At 39.9% G+C, this 24,960-nt stretch overlaps 1 protein-coding gene and 1 long non-coding RNA gene across 5 annotated transcripts in view; both read left to right on the top strand.

Moving 5' to 3' along the window:
- The window catches only part of FNIP2 (folliculin interacting protein 2), a 50,033-nt gene extending 41,957 nt beyond the window's left edge, over window positions 1-8,076 (top strand). For all 4 annotated transcript variants that reach the window (XM_021536566.2, XM_077782915.1, XM_021536564.3 and 1 more), the window contains 2 exons: window positions 2,923-3,038; window positions 4,252-8,076. In XM_021536566.2, coding sequence (XP_021392241.2) covers window positions 2,923-3,038; window positions 4,252-4,330 — 195 coding nt within the window. In that variant the 3' untranslated portion in view covers window positions 4,331-8,076. The remainder of the gene's footprint in view (window positions 1-2,922; window positions 3,039-4,251) is intronic.
- A 7,845-nt stretch (window positions 8,077-15,921) lies between these two features.
- The window catches only part of LOC110473754 (uncharacterized), a 39,596-nt gene continuing 30,557 nt past the window's right edge, over window positions 15,922-24,960 (top strand). The window contains exon 1 of the long non-coding RNA XR_002465930.3: window positions 15,922-16,377. This is a non-coding gene — a long non-coding RNA (uncharacterized LOC110473754). The remainder of the gene's footprint in view (window positions 16,378-24,960) is intronic.

The raw sequence follows: 24,960 nt of genomic DNA, 5'->3' as shown, positions 1-24,960 counted from the left end.
CAACAAAATTACCCACAATTATGACTGCAATAACTGTAATTAAATTTTTAGCACATGATTATTGGTGAGGGGAGATGGAGTGTTTTTTCAGTAGTCACCCCTTTTCTAATAAACAGAATTGATTTGTCCTTCAGCAGATAGCTTTGAGAAATTCTGTAGGAGTCCTGTGTAATGACTGTGTCAGCAGATGGAAGAGGAAGATAGAGCTAAGCACTAATAGTTCTAAATAGTGTTGGTTGGCACTGTTTTGGGTTAAATTGGTGGTATTGATTAGACTAAGTTCTTCAAGTCAAATGCTAGGCAAAATGGTACATTTTTGAGTGTTTTCTCTGGATTCTTCTGGGCATTGAAAAATATGCAACTGTGGTTGAAATTGTATCTTAACGTCAGTACAGTCACCCCTTACTTAAATCATGGCATTTTTAAACTGAGTAGTTGATTTTGCAACTGAAGTGTTCTTTCCAATGTTTCCTTAGGATTTGTTTATGCAGTTTCTATATGGTTTGGGAGGTGTCTGGGGGCAGAATGATTTTCAGGGGTTTTTATTTCCTTTTTCTTACAAAAGGAACTGAAGTGAGAGTGCTAGTTGTTTGTAAATTTTTCATCATTTGTTTTAGAAATACTTTGATCCTTCTGTCAGGGGATTTTGCAGCCCTGCTAAAACAATATCTGTGCATGTGAAGCTAAGTGTTCCTAAACTCTAGGAGAAATGTGACATTTTCATAGAAGCATTTCTATGGATTTAAATTTGGATAAAAACATATGTACTGATGTACTCATATCAATCAGAGATGACCACAAAGCAGCATGTTTGAAGTTTCCTTTTGGGATGCACATCTCTTTACATGCATTTACTGTTCAGACGAGTAAGTATTTTGAGGGTTTTGTGGTACCAATGAAAAACAGCCCAATATGAGACCAGATGAAAGGCAAGTGGTGATATCTTTGTTGTACCACTTTAGACTAATAGTTGTGCTGCAGACAGCTTTGCAGTGTGCCCTGGTGAGAGGAAAGTGCTGATTGCAACTGCCGCATTTCAGCTGTATGTCAAAAGTTTTACGTGCACCTTTAAGCTACGCTTCTGTTTTTAAAAGGTTCTTGACTTTTTTTCCATTTGGTCAATGAGAAAAACTGTAGAGGAAGCTCATATAAAAAAAAAAGAAAATACTTGTGGACACTGAACAAGACACGTTAATATACTGAGTACAATTGTGGGCAGAAATGTCTTTTGATTCTTTGCTGGTATTCAGAAGGAATAGATCCTATTATGTAAACAAAAATAAAAATAATGTGGGATTCTTTTAAAATAATGTGGAATTCTTCCTTACTTGCTCCCTCATAACAAAAAAAAAACCAAAACAACACAATCCTTAACACAAATACTGGGATTGAAAGCTGCTTTGTGGATCAGCTGCATGCTCCACTGAACCATTGCGAAAGTACTCATAGGCTTTTTGCATGAGGGTCACCTGTCATGGAAAAGATAAGAGTGCTTGCTTCCCTTTTGGACAGAATCAGAAGTGTTGATTATAATTGCTTGAGTGAAAATTTGCTTGAAGCAAATTGATCAAACTATTCTCAAAAGCCTTTCCTCCATTGGTGGCAGTGATTTTACTCTACTACCCTGTAGCATGGTTTTTAAAATGCCTCTTTAGTTTCCATTATTAAGACTCAGCATTAGCTCATTGAAAGAATAATTAAACATCTTCATCTTGCTCCAGATGATCAGAAAAATACATATTAGGCTGCCTACAAGCCTGAGACTTTTTTTTCCTCATTAGTTTTTTAAATAACAAAACTTGTCTCACCAGGTCTCACTTCTAATTCTTAGGGTTTTCGTTCAGCTCCAGCACATGGGATGATGGCCTGAAGCTATTTGCTGCTACTGTTTCTAATTGCTGTCTGTGCCTGCTAGATGATTATATGTTTGATAATGTGAGGTTCTGTATGTGCTTCCTGCTTTCATCTCCTGATTTCAGAGACCTGACTTATTTAACTTTTTTGAAGTGGTCATCCCTGTGAAAAGAGGGAATATATCAAATTGAACGTACCTTTGTCCTACAACAAAATGCCTGATAAGATTTCCTACCCATTCAGCTTGTGGAGACATGCTACCTGCTGACCTTGTCTTGCCAGAATAACTCCTCTCTTTCCTTGAAGCCAAGGTTTTTATGCTCTCTTGTAGTTGGTATATGAGAAATTGCCGTGAATCACATGACTGTATTTAAAAATAATATGCATATCTAGCATTCCACTGCTAGAAAAAAAGTGGATATTACCTTTTGGCAATCAGCATCAAATGTTTAAGCAATTTTAAACTAGAAGTACTTAGGAATTATGAAAACAAATGCCTAAAATGGATTTGTAACTTAGTTGCTACAGAAAAGCAGTCAGCAAAAGAGTTTCAATTCTGTGACCAATAAGGTACTGGCATCTTCCACCTCTTGAGTCTTGGTTTCTTGAGTGGCACTAGAGCCTTAGAGCTAGATAATTTTAGAAACTGTTGTCTAAACCAAGTCTTTCAGAAAAATAGTACTGACTTACAACCAAGACACCTTGATCCAAGAAATCTGCCTTAATTCTTCGTAAGATACCTGGAATTATTTTGAACCTCATTAGAACTGTTTAAGTTGGCAGAAATGCAGTGACTTAAGTGGAAATAGAGGTGCAGTTTATGCAACAGATGTGCTGCCCAAGAGAGCTGGAATGCCCCAGTTCTATGAGGGGTTTCCTCTTTGTGGGGTAGTGTAACTTTGTAATGTTTATAGCACAATTGTAATAAATCCAATTGCCTCGTCTAGATTTTGGAGTGGAGGCTTAGTTTATCTTCCAAGATAGAAGGTAAAGTGATGTGCTTACATTTCTGTAAGATTTGCATGTGATTGCAAAAGCTGTTCTGAGGTTTATGGTCTATGTTTACAGTGCATAATGCATCTTGAAGATAGACTGCAAGAGATGTATCTCAAAAGCAAAATGCTTTCAGAATATCTGCGAGGACATACAAGAGTGCATGTAAAAGAGCTAGGAATTGTATTGGGGTGAGTATTGCAGGTATCAGTCTCAAGCAACGGCAAAAGCTGAGGCAGTTGTTTTTCCTTTTCATCTGAGTGTTGACGGCTTGTTCTCATGAGGATTTGCTTCATATCTAACACTCCTCTTTCATGTGCCTAATAAATGGCAAAAACGGGCTCTACTGAGCTATCTCAATATGAGGAGGAGACATTTATACAACAGCAAAATACTTGTAATTTTTAAATCATCAGTATTAAGAAAGTTTGGAATTTGCATTCATACACACTCTCTTTTGTTGTGATCTCCTTAGTGAGAACTTCATCCCAGCAAATACTTCATAATTTTTGGAATGAAAAGGGTGCATTTGTACTTAAGGGACAAGAGGGTCTCAAAAATCAGGTGTAGAAAAATAAACGGGTGTCCTGGTCAACAGCTGTCTTCTAATAATAGTACTTGATTGGCATATAACCTTGAGGGATCTGCCTGCTGACAGCAGAAAAAGGGGAAGAAGTAAATACTTTCTCAAGATGTTTTCTTAGCACTGTAGATTAATTTATCTTTTTCCAGACTGTTCAAGATTTCATCCTCAGAAATGTAGCTGTAAATAGTGAAACCATGAAATAAGCACTTTTCTCCATGTGTGTGTATGTGTTAAATATATATAAATATGTATATACATCCTGGCCTCTGAGCAGCTTCACATTTGGAAATAGTTGGAAACTGACCATTACAGTTGAGAGACATTCCTTGAACTTTTATTGGATAATAATTAATAATTTCAGCTTTTGGTCATTTTTGGTAAGAAAGTGCTGCTATTTAGCAAACTGAGTTATATTCAAAACCTGAAATTCATAATCTTCCATGAGCTGATACTTAATATTTTGTTAAACTGGGCTTATTGGTGCCTACTCACTGGTAAGACTACAAGCTGAAGCTTATAGTTTAGCAAATACATAAAAGATCTTTTCTTTAAACCACAAAAGATTATATAGCACAGAATGTAATGCTGCTTGCTATGTTTTGATTTAAGTGCTAACTTACTTCTTGGTTTTAAGCATTATTTGCCTACCTTTACTGGTAATACATGATTAATAACAGTAAATAATAATTAAATAACTTAGTAATAGCAAGACACTTCCAGTTTCTTTAAAATGGATGAAAAGTATCATCTTGTATTTCTCTTGTGAAAGTGACTGTATATTATTTTAAAGTCTCTCTCTTTTTTTTTTTAATTTCTAGGATTGAATCCAATGACTTGCCTTTGTTGGCTGCTATAGCAAGTACTCATTCCCCATATGTTGCTCAAATACTCTTATAAATTAAATTCTCAGGATAGTCATTCCCTTAAAGTACAATTATGAAAATGGGAATGTTGAATGAAGAACAGAGGTGCCAAACACTGGTAAAGGGGAGCACTGATGAAAGCAGGTGATGACTGTACATTCTGCCACCTTCTGATTCTGATTTCAACTGGATGTTTTTATCAGAGGACTTCAGTTTACATAACACAAAAGGCATTCAGGTTTTTCTTACAATCTCTCTTCTGACTTAAATCAAGAGACTGCATCCTTGCATTTTATTTTTATTCAAAGGACAAAAGTTAACACTATGTGGCAGACTGGGTTCTGCCATCCAAAACGCTGCTCAAAACCATGAAGTACCAGTTAAAAGAACAAGTGGGTTAGAATGGATTTCGTAATACTGTGCTTGTGAGTGTGGTGTGGTGTATGTTTCTTTGCTGGGGAGGAGGAGGAGTAGCTGTTAACTCTGTATATAGCATTCCTATACAAAAGTGTATTTGGTGGGACATGATTTTCTTGCAGAACTTACGTGTGGTTTTGTAGAAGTGATGGGCTCAGAACAAGGAACTTGGATTCAGCAGCCAGATGTCATGTGGGAATGGAGGTGTGTGTGAGGTTGATGTGACTTTTCCTTTTAAGGGGAAGAGGTTGAGAGCTGTGGCTGCTTCTGTTTTAATGAGGAGGCATTCAAATGGGCCCAATGGCTACAAGTGAAATGGAATGGACTTCTGAGAGAGGGATTTTATGGGAAAGCCTTATGGAACTTCTGCTACAAGTTTACATTTGTTGCTGATGCAACTTCAGTAGCTGTTGATTTGCTGTATGACTTTGGTCCTGGGAACTAAACTTTTCTTGGTGTCATCAAGAATTGCTATCTCCAATGAATTTGAAAAACTTCTGAATGATGCCAGTGCTGTGAGCATGTGTCCATGTGCACATATACCCAACAATTGGCGCAAACTGAAGACAATCGTATTGGGGAAAAACAAGACATCAAACAACCCCCACCAAACCTTTGGTCAAAAATATTACTTTTTTCCAGCTATGAGTTGTCATTCTGGGTAGGAATAAAAGAGGAACGTTATTTGAAGTAAAATGAAATGTGGGGGAAAACCCCAATATTTGATATTACTCTGAATGTTTGCAATTGCCCTTTTTGATTTTACAGAAATCTTGAACTATCATCCAGGTGCCTTTCCTTACTAGGTTAACTACTCTGACACCAGGAACTACTTCTCCACTAGTTGATATTGGCCTTTGGTGTTTCTAGAAAGCAAAATAAAATTTTGTACTTCACGGTTTTCACGTGGTTGATTAAAATGAATGTAAAAATACTTTTTTTTGCATAAAGCACTGTTAAGCTGGATATGAAACTATGGACCAGACTGAAGAGAGAACAAAGGATCAAAACATTCTTAAATGGAAAACTCAATGTTGGACCATTCTGTTGTGAGCCACTGTGAATACGGTGTCTGAAATTGTCATCTTGCAAGCATATTTCTGGCAACACAATTGCTTGAAAATAGTAAATTCTAATAAGAAACTCCTGGTCACCAGTTGTGAGTTCTCCTTGTTGATGGTTACAGATTTTTAACACTGAAGGGACACACTTTTATTAAAAGTGGTTTTATTTCCTACTACCTTGGTGTTTGGACTTTTCTACAGTAAACTTTCAATGATTTGAAATAATGAAATGTGCTTATTGTGAATTGTTTAAATGTGATGGGGTCTTGATTAACCTTGTGTTACTTTTTGAGGGAAATAGGTAGACTGGCCTACTGTGAAAAGAGGTTTCCACGTGGAGGGATACTTAATATTCTGATGCAACACTACTAAAGCTGTTCCTTCTATGCTGGTTTTCTGACCTAACATTCCAAATGTTTCTTTTATTGCATTTTCATATTTCTCCCTAGTATTCTGCCTAAAAAGGCTAAAATCTTTCTATGGTTCAGGTTTTTTCTTCCTGCTTTATAGCTAAGCAAACTTTTCATATCTTTGGTCTGTGAATCCTATCTGCTGGAAAGTAAATTTACCTCTGCATATGGCTTTTAGCAGATACCACTTTCTATTTCACAAGGTTAAAACAAGGAACGAACCATAAAGCAAGTCACGTATTCCTAAACTACCCTCTTGATGGAGAATGTGTGTGTGCATGTGTAAGACTATGAAACTGCTTCTGAGTGTATATAGAAATCCTCATGTACTTTCTCTATTTCATGTCACTCTTAAATAGTAGCTGACATCATTAAAAGTCAGTCCAGTTCTTTTAAAGTGGGTTTTTTTATCTGAACAGACTCTGACAGTTCTTCAAAGAAATATATGCTAACTTAAAGATGTGCTTTTGTTGTCACAGGGTTTGCTAAAGAGGACAGAGATCTGCAGACATTCAGTGATTTCAAGATTAATGCCATAATCAATAATAGACCTGATTTTTACCACATCAACTGTTAAAAAAAAAATCTGCCTTTGGGCAAGACATCAGTTAATTTTGTGGTGGCATGTGAGCCAATGGTCAAAAGCACTTGAATTTTCTTCAGCCCAGGCTAAAACTTCATGGTTCTTGCTGCTTTCTCTAACATTTTGCTGCTCTTCAGAAATTACACATTGAACTATTTTATTCTCACAGTTTTAGTTTTGGGGGAAAGAAAATTCAAAATGAAAGCTCTTTATTATCTTTAAAAGGCTTTAGACTAATGGAAGCTAATTACATATTTCCCCTCCACCAAATGTACTACCTCAGTTGACAGGATTCCACTTTCTAGGGCTTTTTTTGACTCGAAGTCTTTAACTTGTTTTTGGTAGCATCTTGATGTTTATGTAAATTGGTGTGGCATGACAGGGCAGTAAGTATTTACAGATGTGTTCTTTAGACATTTTTAGGGCATGTTTCTGGTTTTATTTTAATAGGATGAAAAGTGATATGAATGTACAGCTGTGTTGAAAATTGATAATGTAGCTTAATTTTCAAATATTCTAAAGTTGTTTTTATCAGTATTATGTAGGTTTTTTGTAAACTTAAATACATACTTTCTTGGTTAGGTGGGAGTGCACAGTCTTTCCAAAATCCCACATAAATGGGGTTTACACACTGAAATTTAAAGAATGTATGCTGTTTTCAGGCAAGACTAAACACAGGGGAGGAATCAACTGCTAAATTGTAGAATTTAGTTGAAATTAATTCTTTAACCCCAAACAATACCAAGATTTGAACATTTTTATTTAAGTAGGTACTCTCTGAACTAATCTGTACAACTTTCTTTTACTCCCAAAAAACTAACAGACACTGATCCTGTAATTCACATTTCTGATGGCATCTTCCAAAATTTTAGATTGATTTTCTCCACTCCATATTATAAGCATCGTTGCTCTTAAAGTCAAAACCTCTTTTCAGATGCATCAAACTCTTGTATATAAGGTTTATGCAAAATGATCCCTTACCCTTCAAGGATAACTTCTACTTCAATTAAAAGGACCCAAATAAAAACTAAGTCTGAACTACTGAATTTAGTCTAGACAAATTCCTTTTTTTTTGGGGGGTAGGGTGAGGGTTGGAGGTCAAATGAAGTAATTTGACATACATGGCAAGTTTTCCATTGTAGAAAAGTGTGTGTTGCTATTGCATGTTTGGAGAACATAGGCTTTTTTAGGAATGACTGAACACCAATGTCAAACTACATGTTTTTTTTCTTATAGTTGTTTATGTACACTATCATTTTGGTCAATTTCTTTGTGGCATTTGGTGCAATAAACTTTCTGAAATCAATGTGAGTGGTATTTGGTATCTTCCTTTCTAAAATTTCTGAAATAGCTGTTGTAGCTGAGGTCCTAACAGTACATGTTCTATTAGATAACCCAGCAGCAAAGTAAGTACAAGAAGTAACTTGTAACTTGTTACTTCCTGTAACTTCTCACAGGAAGGCTGCACAAAATTTGGGACTTGGTTGGTCATCCTTGGAAGTTTTACCTCAGTTACATGTAAACAAGAGCTCTTACACTATGAAAAATATGGGCAAAAAATAGTGGAAAATGAAGACAGTGACTGTTGGAATGGGTGGTGCAGAGGTTCAACACACCTGTGTGGCTGGTACTTAGTTCTTTCCATAAGCATTTGAGCTACCTCAAATGTTGCTATTAGATAATAAATTCAATTTTTAGAATTGCTCAACTGAGCAGGAGTGAGTAACCCCTAATATCTACTGGATTAGGGAATGGTTAGTGCATTTGATCTGATTTAGTTTCAAATAAAGAGGTCTTTCATTTCTCTCAGATCTTCCATGACCTGACTTTTCCTTTTAGTATTCTGAAGTTTATTGGAAAATCCTTATTTAGAAATAAAAACAGAAAGGGGGTGAGATGATCAACAGTATTTGTGCTTCTTTGAGTCTGATTTGTAGCATGTAAGAATTTCTTACTTATAGACTGAAATGTTTGCTTATTGGTCAGGCTAACAAGAATTGGAAGTAAGACAAAAAGCCCAGGAACTTTGACATCAAGGACTTGATAGTGAGGAGGAAACCCAATTACCTGTCTGGTTTTTCTTCCTGTCGTACCAGCTGCAGCTGCAATCTGCTTATTCTGTACCTTGCTCGACTGTGCATTGAGTCCCTTATAGGCAGATAAAGTGTGTTTGCAAAAAAAAAAAAAAAAAAAAAAAAAAAAGTGCTGCTGGGTTAACATGTTTAATTTGGCTCAAAGGGGCAAGGGAAGAATTGGGACAGCAGAGCTAGGACAGAAAAGGAGTGAGACTCCTCCAGTTCCTGATCCCTTTGATACTTCTGAACCATTGGACTGTCTTAGTGATTTGTGCAGTTCACCAACCTGTTCTTCCATCTAGGCCTTGTAAGACTCCATAAAACTCCTTTACTCTGATTTCACTACTTTAAAAAAGTTGTAGTTAAGCTGTTGCTCATACCAGCTGGTTGAATTTCTTTTTAAAGGGCACTTAGCCAGTCTCTCAGAATCCAAATGTTCAGGATGGTGGCAGATTACGAAGAGGGAGATGCAGAGGCTGGCAGACATAAAATAGCCAAGCACTGGGAAAGGATGGAGACCTACATTAATGAATGCTTACATGGTGTGGATGAGAGGGTGGCCAAAGAGCTTTTAGAACTGAGAGCTGCAAAGGAGAAAATAATACCTAGATTTGAAAAATCCTCAGACTCTGAAGTCAGATTTTGTGAGTTGTTCAGAAGACGTGACTAGAAATAATATGAATGTTTATAGTGAGCAAGCAACTGAACTGTTTTCCTGCTTATGTAAGTGGCAAGGAGGATCACAGATCTGATGAAGGAGTTTTCCTCATATGTAAAAATGGTTTCAAGGCTACAGAAGTAAACATGAACTATATTCCAAAGTAACTGGGTTTTGTGCCAAAATTCTGCCAGTCTTTCTCCCTGCTTTTCTCTCTATTTGCAAAAGTTATAGAGCAAAGCTTTCTGCTGATCATCTGTGCACCATATCCTTTGGTTTTCTGTACTTAACAGCTTTGAAGAGATCAATCAGGACTAAACATACAAAACAGGATTTTGGATATAAAGGACACAAAGCCAGGTGACAAACCACAAGACTGTGACCTCTAAGGCTTCTGATCCCATATAAAATTAGCTTAAGTGGACACATGCTAGTAATCCACATGCTGGAAAATTATTCTTATAATAGTTGCAGTCAGTTGTCTGTCTGGCACAATCCCAAAGCTAAAACAGTTTAAGTAGACTAGCACTTTGTCTCAAAATCCTAAGGTCAACACATGGCTGAAGGGCTTAGGAGTGACAGTCAAATACTCAAATATAATCTCATAAACTGGATTTTTTTTCCATTTGGAACTACAAGAGAGATTCACTGTGATATAACAAAATGGTGTTTGAGAGAGAGCAAACATCCATGAGGAATGAGTTTCTCATCAAGGACTAAAGCTCCCTCTCCTATGGAGAGAGAAATGGTTGTGGATGTGGAAATACACAGTGGTGCTTAGGTCTGAGATCTTCCCAGGGTGGTTTTGTGTGTTTTGATAAGAGTGCCATAGTGTCAAGGACTGGGGTATTTTGGCTCACAAAAATGTTTTGCCTTCTGTTGGATTGAATTCCAACCCTGCATATAACAAAATTGTTTCAAATGCATCTGTAATGTTACCATTTTAGCTCTCTTTTGCTATTTCATCTCTTTTTCCCTAGGCAAAATGAGACTAGGGAGTTTTCTGTGTGTTGCACAGATGTTTTAATTTTTCATTTTCTACAGTATTACATCACTTCTTTTTTCTTAAGATCTGCACCAGTCCTGTTAGCCTCAAAATAGACAAATCTAAAACTGTTCACTTTAGCTTTGAAAAATATAGAAGAATGTATTTTGTTGAACTAGTTGTGTCATTCTGTACAACATGCAAGTTTTTTGACCTTTAAACACAACTGATCTGAAAGCAATGTGAAATTAAAAATCACATTTTCAAACAATTCCATCAGCTCCTCCTGTTTTTTTTAGGGGCTGACTCATGTAAGGACACTGCAAGTCATAGTGCAAGTGCTTTAATTCCATAAAGGTTTGTTTCTAATTTAGAAATTTTTCCTTAACTTTTGATTTGGGGAACAGAGGTTCCTGGGCTACCAGAATCATTGCAGCCCATTCACCACGTGGGTGGGTGAAGAGAGCCTAGTTCCACATTAAGGTCTTGTAGGTCAGGAATGTTTGGATCAGGCTGCCTGATGGGGAGGAAAAAACAAAACTGGAATTAGGACTGAGAGAAAGCTTAACTTTTTTCCTTTGCCCTTTTGTTACTGCAATTACACTTCTGGCAGTCTCCTGTCACAGTCTGATGTCCCGAATGTGGAAAGGGTCACTGAACCCTAAGGCTTGCTGAGCAGGGATCTCTGGATGCTGACCTGTTGCCATTGCCAAAGCCATGAGCTGAGCTGTGCCAGTGCAGCTGGGACATAACCACCAGTGGTGCAGGTGAGTTTGTCAGGCCTCTGGTATTTAAACCATTGGCGTTACACCGAGCCATGGCTGCTCCCCAAAGATAGACAGCTGCCTCTGGTTTGCTGTCTGCCATTTTCCTCCCACAAGAATGCAGTAGTCTCTCCTGTTGCTCAGGAGTGGGTAAACACCACAAGCAAAAGATGCAAAGCCCATTTGTAATGTTGCTGAATAAATTCTGAGTCTCGCAGGTAATTTGCTGGCTGCTGGGAGTGGCGGCAGGAGTAGCAGTGCATTATTACATATTTGGATTAAATAAACCCCGGTGGCTTCCCAAGTGCAAGTGCTGATGCTCTTGATATAAAGGCAAGCTAGTAATTAGAGAATGCTGTTCTTGTCTTCACAAGGCTTCCTGTCTTGGGCCTTGTGATGTTTAGACTATATTGCTGCAAAGGACCTAATCTAACTAGTTCATCCCTGGGATCATACTAAACTTTACAGGGGAGCTGGCTTTCCTCCACCCAGCCTTGTTCACTTCAAATTTGTATTCTCTCTTTTCTTCTAAATATATAAAGCTTTTTTGGCATGTGTATTTTTGTGGCCAGCAACTGCTCTGCCAGCCCTAAAAAAAAGCTGGTATGGAGTTTGCAATTAGTGCTGAGATTTTAGATCTTGGTTTATTTGGAGAGCCAAGAGCTGAATGGTCCCACCCAGGAGGCAAAGCTCTTGAAGGAGAGCTCCATGGGAATTGCTGTCCCACTGAATCCAAGCAGCAATCTGCACCTGCAGTTCATCTCTCTGTATGTTGCTGAGTGTTGCTAAGTGCCATTCTTTTCTTAACAATTGGGGACTGTGCTAAAAAGAACAAAGATGTTAATGGTCTGGGGTGAAGTCACCCCAGCCTGCCCTTTGCCATGTAACCATTCCAATAGTCTGATGATGGTTGGCTGCCAAAGTGCACACTGCTGCCCTTCTTTGAGCTGTGATGCAGAGCTGGTTTGCATTGTAGCTGAGGTTGAAATATGACTCTGAACTTTACAGGCTGCTGGACTTGCTCAAGTTAAATGCAGATTTATGTAGTCTCTGATGATGTATAGCACTGAGCATCCTCATAGTGCAGCTTGTCAGTGTAGCACAGCGTTTTGCAGTAGTAGTGAGATCATCTCTGGATGTGCTAAACCTGTTTCTGCTCACTCTGTAACACATCTTTATCTCAGTACCATGCTGGGTTAACCACACTGATTAACCATTCCTAATTCTTGACTAAGCTTGACTGGTGGCAGGTTGGGAATTTTCACCCTGTGTCTGTGGCTCATCATTAAATCAGCTCCAGCTTTTTTTCCCCGAGCATTCTGGTAATTACCACTGTTCATTACAGAAGGATGGGGCAATTGACCAAAGGTATGCAGGGATACTGTGTCAAAGGTTAGTATCTGATCTTCTGGGTCCTCAAATAATGACTTCATCATCAAACAGTCCTACTGGCAAATCTGGGTAGTGGGGGAATGCATACACCTCCCTTTTCCCTTCCTGGCAATTGCTTTAAAGAGTCAGGCACCGTGTTTGGCATTTAGACATATCTTTTGTGAAATTTAAAAAGAGAAAATGTGTGTTCATTATTATACACTGTGTACAATTACAATTCTGCCTGTAAGGCTAGTTTAGCTAAAGTATCTGCCACGTGGATGCTGCCAAATAAATGTATTTTGCTTTTCTGAACACCTGCTTCTTTGCTGTTATGCATCTTTATTTTTGCTTTAGATGCATGACTTATGTGGGAAAAAGTAACTCATGATGAGCAGCTGAGCAACACTTAAGGAGATACAGCAGGAGTCAGTAATCACCTGAGGGAAGTGCTAGTTTTCAGAAAAATAAAGGCAGAAGTGAAAGATCAAAGTCTCTGAGTGAATTCCTTGTTTGAGGCAGTGGGAAGGTGTTACATGCAAGCCTGTGGATCATACAAGATGTTAGCTTACTGCTTCACAGAAACAGACAGTTTTTACACATTGGCATGAAGGTATCTGTGATGATGCTGTGCCGTGGCAATGCAGTGTGTTTATATCTGCCCATTTTAATACAGACAACAGTGATATAATGCAGTTTTTCTTGGAATTAGGCATATGGGCTAAAATACTGTAGCCAGTATTATGGCTTTAAACTATGTGAAAGGATAGGGGCTGGAGGCAGTATAAAAATAAGCAAAAAAAGCAAAAATATGGGTCATAAATGCCATTTGACTCTGTACCACTGTCCAAGTTCCTGATTCAGTCTTGGTGCTGCTTGTTTTAACCCATGTGGTGGGAATCCAAAGATAAAAAGCATCCATGACCAGACAAGATGTGACTGTCATTCTCTAAGGGGATAAATTGCCATGGCAATCCTGGCTGTTGCTGTTGGGGAGATGGCTGATTTTGGCCAGCTGCTGGGTAGCTGGAGATGGTGAATCCCCTTGGGGATGAGGTGCCTTTTAGATAATTAGACAAGCATGCAAACTGTCTCAAAACAAAGGCCATTAAATGATTTCTTCCTGGTGCTTGAGATGAAGTAATGGCTCTTGTAAAAGTGAATGTCTGAGAGGCACCACCAGTTTCTGAAGGATAGCAAATACCAAATGCAATTGGAGCCTCAATTTCCCCCCCCCCCCCCCCCCATGTCAAGGGGAAAGAATGCAAGGTTTGACAGCAAGAGAAAGAGAAGGCTGGTTGTCTGCTATAGGAATAGTATAGAAGAATCCCAGAATAGTTTTGGTTGGAAGGGTCTGTAAAAGGTCTTGCAGTCAACCCCTCCCTGCTATGGGCAGAGATAATTTCAGCTAGATCAGGTTGCTCAGAGCCTCACCCAGCCAATAAACAGTACTTGATCTTTGTGCTCATGATGAGGATGAGGTTGGAGCACTCAGCTGTCACCCAGTGCAGGTGCTCCTGCCAGCACAAGGAAAGTGGCTGAGCAGGGAAGACAGCAACTGGTCTGCCCCTTTCACTGAAGTCTGCTTAAAGCAGTGATGAAATGGGAATCTGGGGCAGTGAGTTCCACCTTAGTTAAGCCTGTCTGCCGCTGGTCCCTTGCGTTTGCTGGTGGAAATACGCCCTTACCCACCTGCTTGCAGTAGGGGTCAGATGAGAGCTGCTACTGTGGTGCCTTGAGAATCCATAGCCAGGTGTAAGGATGAGAAGGAGAAGCACGACTCCCCTTTCCAGCATCGCCTCCCCATTGTTTCAGCGTAGCTGTAGCAGGAAAACTGCCCCTGAAGGGCTGGGGAAGTACCGGAGTACAGCTGGCTGTGATACCAAAGCATGTGTTCTGTGGGACCAGCGCCAATCCTGCTCCTTTTCCCCAGCTGCAGTTAGTGTAAAAGCTGGTTTCAGGTTGCTTGCCTAGCTCTAGATTGGCATCAAATAGCTCAGCTTTGCAAACCCTATTTGCTGTTCATGATGTTATTATCAGACCCAATTGTTATTCTGCAAGATACTAAGGTAACCTATGGAAATATATCCTAATTTCTCCCTTCCTCACCACAGAAGCACCCTGTGAGGGTAGCTGTCATTATTTCTGGCTTTAATACCATGCTAAGAAGAGAAGTAACTCCTGGAAAAATGCAGAATATATTCATTCTGTTTCCATTGTTTTCACTCTGCTCTCTGGCCATTACAGATCATCGTCAGGGACGTGGGGCTGGCAATGGGCATCAGCAGGAGCAGGAACCACTTCATCCAAGTATCTCCCACAGCTGTGAGAGCTGCAGAAGGGCATTGTGTAGCTCTTGTTTCCTTCCAGAGTGGAGTCCCTGTTCTGTGTGAATTATGAGCACAATTGTCAATGCTCTGAGCACCGGCAAGGGAAGCTGCTGATAAATGAGGTGCAGTAGCAGCAGCTGCAAAATCGCTGTCCTGCTGGCTGGGGAAAGGCAAAGTCATCAGAGAATTAAGATGAACTGCTAAGCATATTTTGCACTCAGAAGGCAATTCCATAGGAATTAAAAGGAAAACACTGCCATACAGAAGTTTTTCTAACTTCTGCTGGAGCTACAGCTGTTGTTCTTCAGGCCTAGTATCCTTCACGCAATGAACTGCCCCCACACAGCTTCTTCAAATAGGATCAGAAGGGTCAGCTGGAAAAATCTATAAAGAGGTGGAACAATTCAAAGAAGAATGCAGAGGCATAGAGCAATGACTGCTTGGAAATCAAGGTCAGATAGTGCCTTAATAGCTGAGTACACCCAAGAGTTCAGGCATCTTAAATCAGACCCTAATGATCGTGACTGGGTAGAAGACAAGAAGCTACATGTCTTTTTAAAGTGCTGTCTTATGCATGGAAATGTGGCTGTGTGCCACCAACAGAGAGCAAGAAAATGCTGTCTTCCTCTTTCAAAGATTTTTTTTGTTCTCATGAGATTGAGATTTTATACTAACCATCCTATAAGAAAAGAAGTCAGTAGGGAACACTAAAGTAGTAGAAACCACTTGAGCTGTGCTGTGTTTGGAACATTGGATTGCTACTGGTATTTGGTCATCTTGTTGATGTAGAAAAAAATATATTAATGATATCAACCTCTAATTTGTTTTTCAAACTTCTACTTCAGTGTGACTTGTTCTAAGTTATTTTGGTCACATTTCTACAGTTGAAGACTTGTGACTGTTTATACCTTTTGCACTGTATTGTTTCAGTTATATGTGAGGTGTATAATTTAGTTTCTGTGATTTACTTTGCAGCTAGCTTCCCTCACTCAAGCAAACTGGAAGCTACAAAAATTGTGCCTTTTAACCAGCACAAGGAATAGAGCAGCCTTCTGCCTTTCACTTCTGCTGGCACCCAATGCTTTCTGGTGCAGTAGAAATTAAATTTAAAATTACCTGTAGACCAGCTACACAGATGAACTTTGAAACACTACAACTCTGAAGTAAAAGCATTTTTTTACCATAGGTCTGACACTGTGCCATCCTCAGAAATGGTATAAAGCGCCTTACAGAAGTCTGTTTTGCTGAGCAGCTGACTTCTATCTGCTCAACATAAAGTAGATTAAAATAGAGCTTTAAGACTAATTCTCTATGTGTTTCTCACTTGAGGTCATGAGCAGAATGTGAACCCTCAAGCTGTGAAATCAAGAGATGGGTCTCTTCTAAACCAGCTCTTCCGAGGAGCCAGCCACAGCCTCTGTCAGGTAGGATACGGTTTTCTCCCGTGAGTTGTGCTGGTGTCTGCAGGGCTGCAGCAGAGCTCTAGGTTTAGGCTTGGCCTTTCTGCCTCAGATCTAATACTTGGCCTACAGCATTTTCTCTTCCTCCAGATAAATCCCCCTTGCTTGCTCTCAGCACACAGAAAGGCAGCCCAAGTACAGGTCAGCGAGTGCTGGCTGCCAGGGACACGTGAGCAGAGCAAAGATTTACTCCTTTAACTTGACAAGTCTAGGCTCTTTCACCATCTCTGTCTGCCCAGGGATTGTGAAACCTCTTAGCACACTGCAAAATGCCTCAACCACAATAATTTCTCTTCCCCAAAGGTATAATAAGGTGAAAAGCTGGCCCCTCAGCCAGTGGTTCAGCACAGCCTCCGTGAGGCTACAGGGCAGAGTACGTGGCTGATTCATTTCTCTTTCACAAGACTGCCCATGCTGTGGTACAAAATGGTGTTATTCCCAGGGGCTCCGCTCGCTGAGGTTAAATATGTGCTTTCCTTTATCAAACTGTTTTCTGCAATTTCTGCACATTTCACAAGAGGGTTGAGTTACTGGTGAGTAAAATTTGCAACCAGAAATCTCAGGCCCTTTAGAAAACCAAAGAAGAGTTGGAAGGAATTACATGCGTTTCAAAAATTAATTTTTAGGCGTTCTGACATGAAAGTGTAACCAATGATGATGACATTGACTCTTTTTTTAAAATAAACTCTTTGCAGCTGAAAAATGTGATCATTCCTACAAAACAAGAAAGCTTAACCTGCAGAAAAGCTTAACCTGTAGCCAGCAGTTTGGCTGTTCCATAAACTCCCTTAGGATAACAGGCTGTATTTGTGCTGCCTTACACAGTGACAAATGTGCTTGGTGCCACAGTGGTGTCACAAGCCCAAGCCAATGGTGCTTATGGCTTCCAGCTGGGTTGCTGAGTGCTGGGAATATCACAAGCCAAGCAGATCCTGGGTTTGGTGAAAGCATTGTCCAAAAACTACCTCATTTCTAATGCCTCCTGTCCCAAATCCATGATTAGTCAGGAAAATGTTGACCTTGTCTGCTGTACCTCAAGCACAGCAGCCTTCTGGTCATTTTTCTGAGCTGACTGCTGCAGTTGGCTCACCTCAGGTAGACATTCTTTAGGGACTCAAATAATAGTTGACGTTCACTATTGAAGTTGAAATCTGCATTACTGGAGAAGGTCTGATGTGACACTGGCTAGGAGATAGGGGCCAAATTCAGGAAGAATTCTTGTTCTGATGAGAGGAGAAACCCCAGGGAGATGTTAAATCACTGTAGATGGAGTAATACTAATGGTGAAGTTTTTTATCCTTTGTGTTAACAGTGACATGTCGTGCTGTGCAAAGTGCTCTGATCAAGTTACTCTGTTGTCTCACTGGCCAGAATCCTTGCTTTGCTCACCCTCCTCTGTCTATGGTATTTTTTCCCTCATGATCATTTTGGCATATCTGATATTACACGACCAGCTTTCCCAGGCAGGTTCCTGGCCATGCTTGTCAAGTTTTTGGAAGGCCACAAACAGATTAGTTACCTCTTTCCATTTGCCCTCTCAGAGTGAAACTGCTGAGACAAGATCTTTCAGGAATGTAAATGACTCCCTTTGTCTATGCTACAAATGAAGGAACACAGATAAATGTCACCCATGGGAGGTTCCTTTGGAGACTTTTCATGTCCAACACTATTGCTTTGGTTCTCGTATTCCAAGCCAACCATGTTTTCATACCTGAATTAGGAAATTATGGATTTAACTGATGAATACATGCATATATTTTCAACAAATCACGTGTGTTAGAGGTATGTCTACAGTGCAAGGTTTGGGGGTCACTGGAGTGCTTCTTCCTGGTCTGGGAGGCAGCAGAAGACTGACAGTAAAACCTTGTTTTTCAGGCTGCTTGATGTGAAGAGGGCAGCGTGCCCTGTGACCTGGCTGTGACAGGGTGTGCGGGGGAGCAGAGCTCAGCGTGTGTGTTTGCATGCACAAGTTTTCAAGAATTCTGGCTCTTCCCTTAGGGAGAATGCTCTTTGCTCACCCTTTTCACCTCAGAGGGTATAATTACCAATGTTTGTGGGTTTTTTTCATTTGAAGCAGGTAATATGCAAACCATGGTAGCAAATCCAGGCTGCAGTTTCAGAAAAGTTTGCTTGAATTTAATGTTGATGAAAATCTGATGTTCCAAATTCGAGTGAATGCATCATGTGTCAGGCTTTCAGCAGCATTAAGTTGCCAATACCTATAATAAAATCCTTATCCATCTGGCTATCCTTAGCCATAAAAAACAACAGAAAAATCTCAGCTACCATCCAACTCTAAACCTGTTTTCTTACTGAACCAATCTGGTTGTATCATATGCCATTTAAAAGCTCATATCAGTATCAGAGATATAATCACTGCTTTTGTTTGAATATTTTGCCACTTAGTGCAGTGCTTTTCTCTCAAAATTTGCCTTGAGAAAGAGAGCATCTATTATGATTTTTTCCCAAGTTGCATGGATAATTGATGTTTAAGATGTTCATAAGCAAAAAAAAAAAAAAAAAAAAAAAAGGCCCATGTGTAACTGATAGGACAAAGATTTTAAGATTTTATATCCACAGAGCAGTTATTTTGTAAGGGGACCAGATTTTCTAGGTTGTCAACTCTGTTGATTATTTGCATTTCTCTTGTACTTTGCCCAGCACTCAAATCTGATTGTCTTTTAATGCTGCTACAGTAGAGATGTTTTTTTACATTGAAAACAAAATTAAATTAAAAATAAGGTTTGAGAAAGCAGCATTTAAAGGCAGAATATGAGGGGAATGAGAAAAGATCTTTTTCCTTGTTGGGTTTTGTAGCTGTTAGCTACACAGAAGAGGCATGTTGAAGCTCAAAAGATGTCTCTTCATTGCCAAATTCTGAAGCAAAGTGTGAGAGAGGATTGGTTAAAAACCTCTTCAGTTCTCACTTCTACCTCTCCAGCTTCTGCCTTGCAGCCTTTTTCTCCAGCCTCTGCTCCTGCTTTTGGATTTGGGCTTTTCTAATCTCATCTTTTTCCATGATGGTCACCTTCACTCAGTATTGTTTTCACACCTTCTTATCCTTAGATCTGTTCTGTCTTTTGCCTGTTCAAAGGATGTGGAGTACATGCAGAACTGGACATATTCACTGAACTTAGATGACAAATTGTTATAGATTGCTTCTGAGAATGATGAACCACTTGATGACCCAAGGTGTAGGGCTTGGTCAGGTGGAAACTCCAAAAGTACAACCTCCTCATGATGGAACACTTGAGGAATTTCAGGTGTCCTTTATGGAGTTACTAGGTGTGACAGCGAGCAAAACCCCTTCCTTCTACTTGTTTTTTGTAATACAGAGAAGGAAGCATACTTTTACATGCCCCAGTTACAGAGATAAAAATGATCCATTAAAGGTGAATCTTTTAAAAATGAGACTGCCTATGCATCAAATTGAATTGAGTGATTTCTTTGGAAAACACATACATTTTTAAAAAATAATAGTTCCTTAAAAATCATAATTACAGCTGCTTCTTAGTAGTAATATTGAAATACAGAAACCTGGCTTCTTTTGAATATCATGCCAGACAAGAAAAAGAGAAGAATTAATATCACAGGCAGTACTATATTTCTCCCCATTTACCTGGACTGATGAGAATTCATTTTTTTGCTTAGACAACATTTTAAAAAGACAAAAAAAATCAGCCAATACAATCAGCAAAATTCTTCCCCTTCATTAACTAAGTGCCCAAGAGACAAATAGACAAAAAGGTATCTGCCTGTATTCAAGGGGAGGTTGCAGATTAAATGATGCAATAAATTTACCCCTGGGCTAAAAGCAAATTTTCTTCTAGCATAGAAGTCACCTTTCAGATGCATTGGAATCTTTACAGAATGCAGGTTAAAGTGATGGGGAATAGCTCTTTAGAGCTATGAGCGAGATCATGCAGAAGTGGTCTGTATCTATGGTGATCTCTCTGTCACTGGAAACAGGCTGTAGGGACTGCAGTCTTTCAGGTGGGGAAGAGAAACTCTCTGAAATGCTGGGTTGTCTTTAAGTATTTGAAGTTCAGTATGAATTAACTGGCTTCCAACGACATGCCATGGAATGTTGTGCACAATTAGGTAAACTGCTAAAAGTCATAATTGCCATGATTATTGGTTTTCCCGAGGAGACTGCTAACAGTACATTTCCCATATGTTATCCACTTTATGGGACTGTATGTTATTTCACATGTGCCTCATTTTAAATATTTAGTACTATGTATTTTTAATTTATAGCCAAATATTTCAGCATCTGAAAAGGTAGGTAAATACTGTTTGCTTCATTTTTGTAGCCAAGGCAGCTAGGGAATGGAGGAGTCAAAGGTTTGTTATATGATATATTGGCATTTAAGCAAATGACTAGCAGTCTCCTCAAAACTGAAAGCATGACCTTTTGTGAAATGGCACTCTTTTATTGAACAAATGTGTTTTTAATGTATTCTGTTTTAGCTACTTGCTGTTGTGATTATACGAAATCGAACTGCCTTTTGCAACAGCGAAAACTACAGTGAGAACAAAGGGACTGACCTGGTTTTGACTCTTTATTCTCTCCTGCAAATCTGCAAATGCATTTGGTGTAGCCTGTGCATATCAATTGCTGCAAATATTAACTCTCAACTTCTACAGTTTTGCTATGGGGCAACCTCTAAGTCATGAGTTAGTGATGGGAGAAATGAGAGAAACTTGAGCTGCAATGTTTTTAATTATTTTTTTTTTTTTAATAGAAGCATTCAGTTAAGCCAAGTAAATCCCTACTCATTTACTTGTAATTTTAACTCAAATGACAAACCAGCAGTATCTGAGAACAGGTTGTGTGGGTTCCTTGCAAAACCCCTTCATGAGAGAGACAACATCCTCTTTCCCTCAGCTGAAGGCTGAGAAAACAGCAGGTCAAATTCCTGCTTGTACCAAAGCCTCAATTCTTGGTAATCCTGCAGCAAGCACAGGGTCAGCAATTGTAATTCCTGATATTTCTAATTTAGAGGAGGAGACTGAGAAAGGTAGATGAAATCTGTTTACTTTAGACAAAAATTGAAGGTATGTTCTTTGCTGAGAATGTATCCACAGAGGGCACAGGCAAGAAAATAATTTTGGTAGTTCATTGCTTAAAACATAAATATATTCCAGGTCTTGAACAGAAAACCTTAAAGATTTGAACGAGTGTGCAGCTGAGAGTGTGGACATAGGAAAACTTAACTTCTTTGGACACAACACTGTGTACATGAGACATGACAGCTGTGAGCTGGAGCTGCCCCCTTCACCTCTGAAGGTGTCCTTGTTCTGAGCCATTTTGCTGCTGCTGTCTTGAATAGATAAAGATGAGTACACAGGCAGAGCCCAGAAGAATATCCCCCTAACCTTATCACTTGTCTTGCTTATATCTGTGGAGAGAGAATTTGCTGAGAAAGTACATGGCCTCTTCATTACAAAGAACTGCAAGATGTTAATTATTGAGAAATTCATTATTCCTTTTTGTCTTAAAGGAAAATGCCAGGAAAAACATGCATTAAAATTGGAAAGGGAAAGGCTGTCATTAGTAACTTCTGGATTAAAAATTTGGGATAGACTATTTTAATAATACACATGGAAAGAAATAGGCAGCCAGACAGACTCAGCAGGGGCTCCCCAAAGCATTTGTGACCTTGAGATCCACTTAGCACATGTTTGGGTTGGTGGTTCCTGGGTCTGTTTATGAAGATGTTTCTTCAGAACATGGCTGGCTTTGACAGAGCCTTCCTCTTCCAGAATAATTTACACCCCATGCAGGGGGCATCTCCATTGTATGTAATTGTAAATGACCTCTGCACAGGGAGGTAGCTGCCAGCCTTTCCTACAGCAGTCATGTGATGGCTGGATGCAGTTTGGCAGCTTTGTGTGTCTGATCCATGGTTGTTCTGAAACTGAACTTCACTTTTTTGTTGCCTTCTTATGTTTGTGTCTAAATTAAACACTAAGGAGTGATGAAGAAGGGTGGTCTAGTGGTTAAATGTATTCAAGTGTCAATATAGAACAAGGAATTTCTTCTGTCTCCACCACATTTATGGCCAAGGACAAATTATTTAAGATGTCTGTGACTCAGACTTTTCCCAACCATAAGATCAGGATGAAAGGCTTCTCTGGGTTACTGAATCCCTTGAATGCTTTGATTCTCAACAGAAAGAGATAGAGAAAAATTTAAAAAGTATTTCCAAATTGATTCTAAAAATAAATGGTCCTTAATTTTTCTGCCAGTGTCTCTTCTCCAGAGAAGAGCAATTCTGGTTCTCAGTGGAAAGAGGATGATCTGCACATCACACAAGATATACAGAATCAAACAAGAGTCAATCTCCAGCTTTCTCTGCCTCCTCCAGTGAGCATTACAGTGTTAATGGTGAACAGCAGAGAAATGGCATATTTACTCATTCTGATTTCACTTGCTGTAATGGGAAATAATTCTCATGAAGTCAATGGGATTGCAGCGGTGTAAGAGCTGTATGAATTTCTTTGCCCTCAGGCTGATGACGAAAATTGTTTATGGCCATACATAGCAAACACATATAGAAAAGGCCTCAGAGCAGGGTAAGATTCTGTAAATGAAATAAAAGCAATGTATTTAGCAGATGAACATTTTAGAAGAGCCTGAGGAGTTCTTGCTGTTTGGCTGGTATATAGAACTCTCCCCAATATTTTGCCTTTCCACACCAGCACAGAGCTCCAGCTCTCCTAGAATCAAGCTTCCCTCACCAGCTACTGTCTACTGACCAAAAAGGTTCACAATAAAGCAAAAATATTCAATCCCCATAAAAGATGACTGCATAGGAGAGGTACTTGGAAAAGAGCAGATGTTGCCTTTCTGTCTGCTCCAGTTTTATGCTTAGCGTTGGAAAGCAGAACAAACGGGAAAAGATGAAGGAGGCAGAGGAATTGAGGAGACACAGCCTGTTGCTGTAGCAGAGGGTAACACCCTTGTATGGCAAACTCCAAGCGTGAGGTCCAGCCATGGCCTGTGACATTGCCCTCCCTGCAGCCACAGCCCTGCGTGGTGACATCCCAATGTACATCGTCACACTGGTGCTGGCCCTCGTGCCCCAGAGGTCATTGAGCAGTGAGTAGGGAACCAAAAAGGAAATGGGTAAATGGGAGGTAAGAGACCAAAGAGCGTATTAAGAATGAAATGGGGAAAACAGTGTTTTTTGTATTCAAGAAAAGAATATCGACCATTATTCCTTAAGAAACAAAAAAGGCAATTAATCCGGCCTTGGAACAATGTTAGGACAGTTATTCAGGGCAAGTGGGATGGGAGGGTGCAGAAGGCACATGTCACTGGGAGCAGCCAGGACAATGCTGGTGTCAGGCAAGTGGTGAAGGACAGGGAGGGCAGAGGAGCAGAGACCAGTAAGGAGATCATGAAGAACTGTATGTGGCAGGCGCAAGACAGACCAGGAGATCAGGCCCAGATAGCATGGATCCATGAAAAACAGGTCCTAATTGACCAGCCTGATCTTCTTCTGTGGCAAGCTAACCCATCTGGAGGATGAGGGGAAGGCTGTGGATGTAATGTCTTTATTGATGACCTGGACAAGGGGATTGAGAGCACCTTTAGTCAGTTCACAGATGACACCAAGTTGGGTGGGAGTGTTCATGTGCTGGAGGGTTGGAAGGCTCTGTACAGGGGTCTGGACAGGCTGTATTGGTGGGCCAAGGCCAATTGTATGAGGTTCAACAAGATGAAGGGCTGGGTCTTGCCCTTGGGACACAACAACCCTGTGTGAGTCTACAGACTGGGAGAAGAGCATCTGGAAAGCTGCATGGCAAGAAAAGGACCTGACAGTGGCTGAACATGAGCCAGCCTGTGCCCAGGTGGCCAAGAAGGCCAGTGGTATCCTGGCCTGGATCAGCAATAGTGTGGCCAGCAGGAGCAGGACAGTGATTGTCCCCCTGCACTTGGCACTGGAGGGGTTGCACCTCAAATCCTGTGTTCAGTTTTGGGCCCCTCACTACAGGAAGGACCTTGAGGTGCTGGAACTTGTGAAGACAAGAGAAATAGAAGGAGATTATGGCAAGGTGGGCACTGGACTCTGCTCCCAGGCAACGAGTGACAGGAGAAGAGGAAATGGCCTCAACTTGTACCAGGTGAGGTTTAGATTGGATATTGGGAAACATTTCTTCACAGGAAGGATTCTTAAGCACTGGAACAGGCTGCCCAGGGAAATGATTGAGTCACCAAAATTAAGATATTTAAAAGACATGTAGATGTGGCACTTGAGGACATGTTTTACTGGTGGACTGGGCAGTGCTGAGTACTTGGTAATCTTATATGTCTTTTCTAACTTAAAAAATCTCATTCAGCTCTGTCCCTACTTCAGAACAATAGGATCTGCTTTGGGTCTGAAGGTGGGGGGAGGCTCTCAAAAGAGAAAGGAAGGCAGAGTTTACACCTCCCTTTCTTTGCAGCTGTTCCATCTCTTTTTATCTTACAATAGAGGATTTGGGTACATTCTACATACAACTCACCTGATTAGCTGAAGGGGATTATATTAATGCAAC

Source organism: Lonchura striata, chromosome 4, assembly GCF_046129695.1.
Source record: "Lonchura striata isolate bLonStr1 chromosome 4, bLonStr1.mat, whole genome shotgun sequence".
Lineage (NCBI taxonomy): Eukaryota > Metazoa > Chordata > Aves > Passeriformes > Estrildidae > Lonchura > Lonchura striata.
This window is presented reverse-complemented; position numbering and strand designations above follow the sequence as displayed.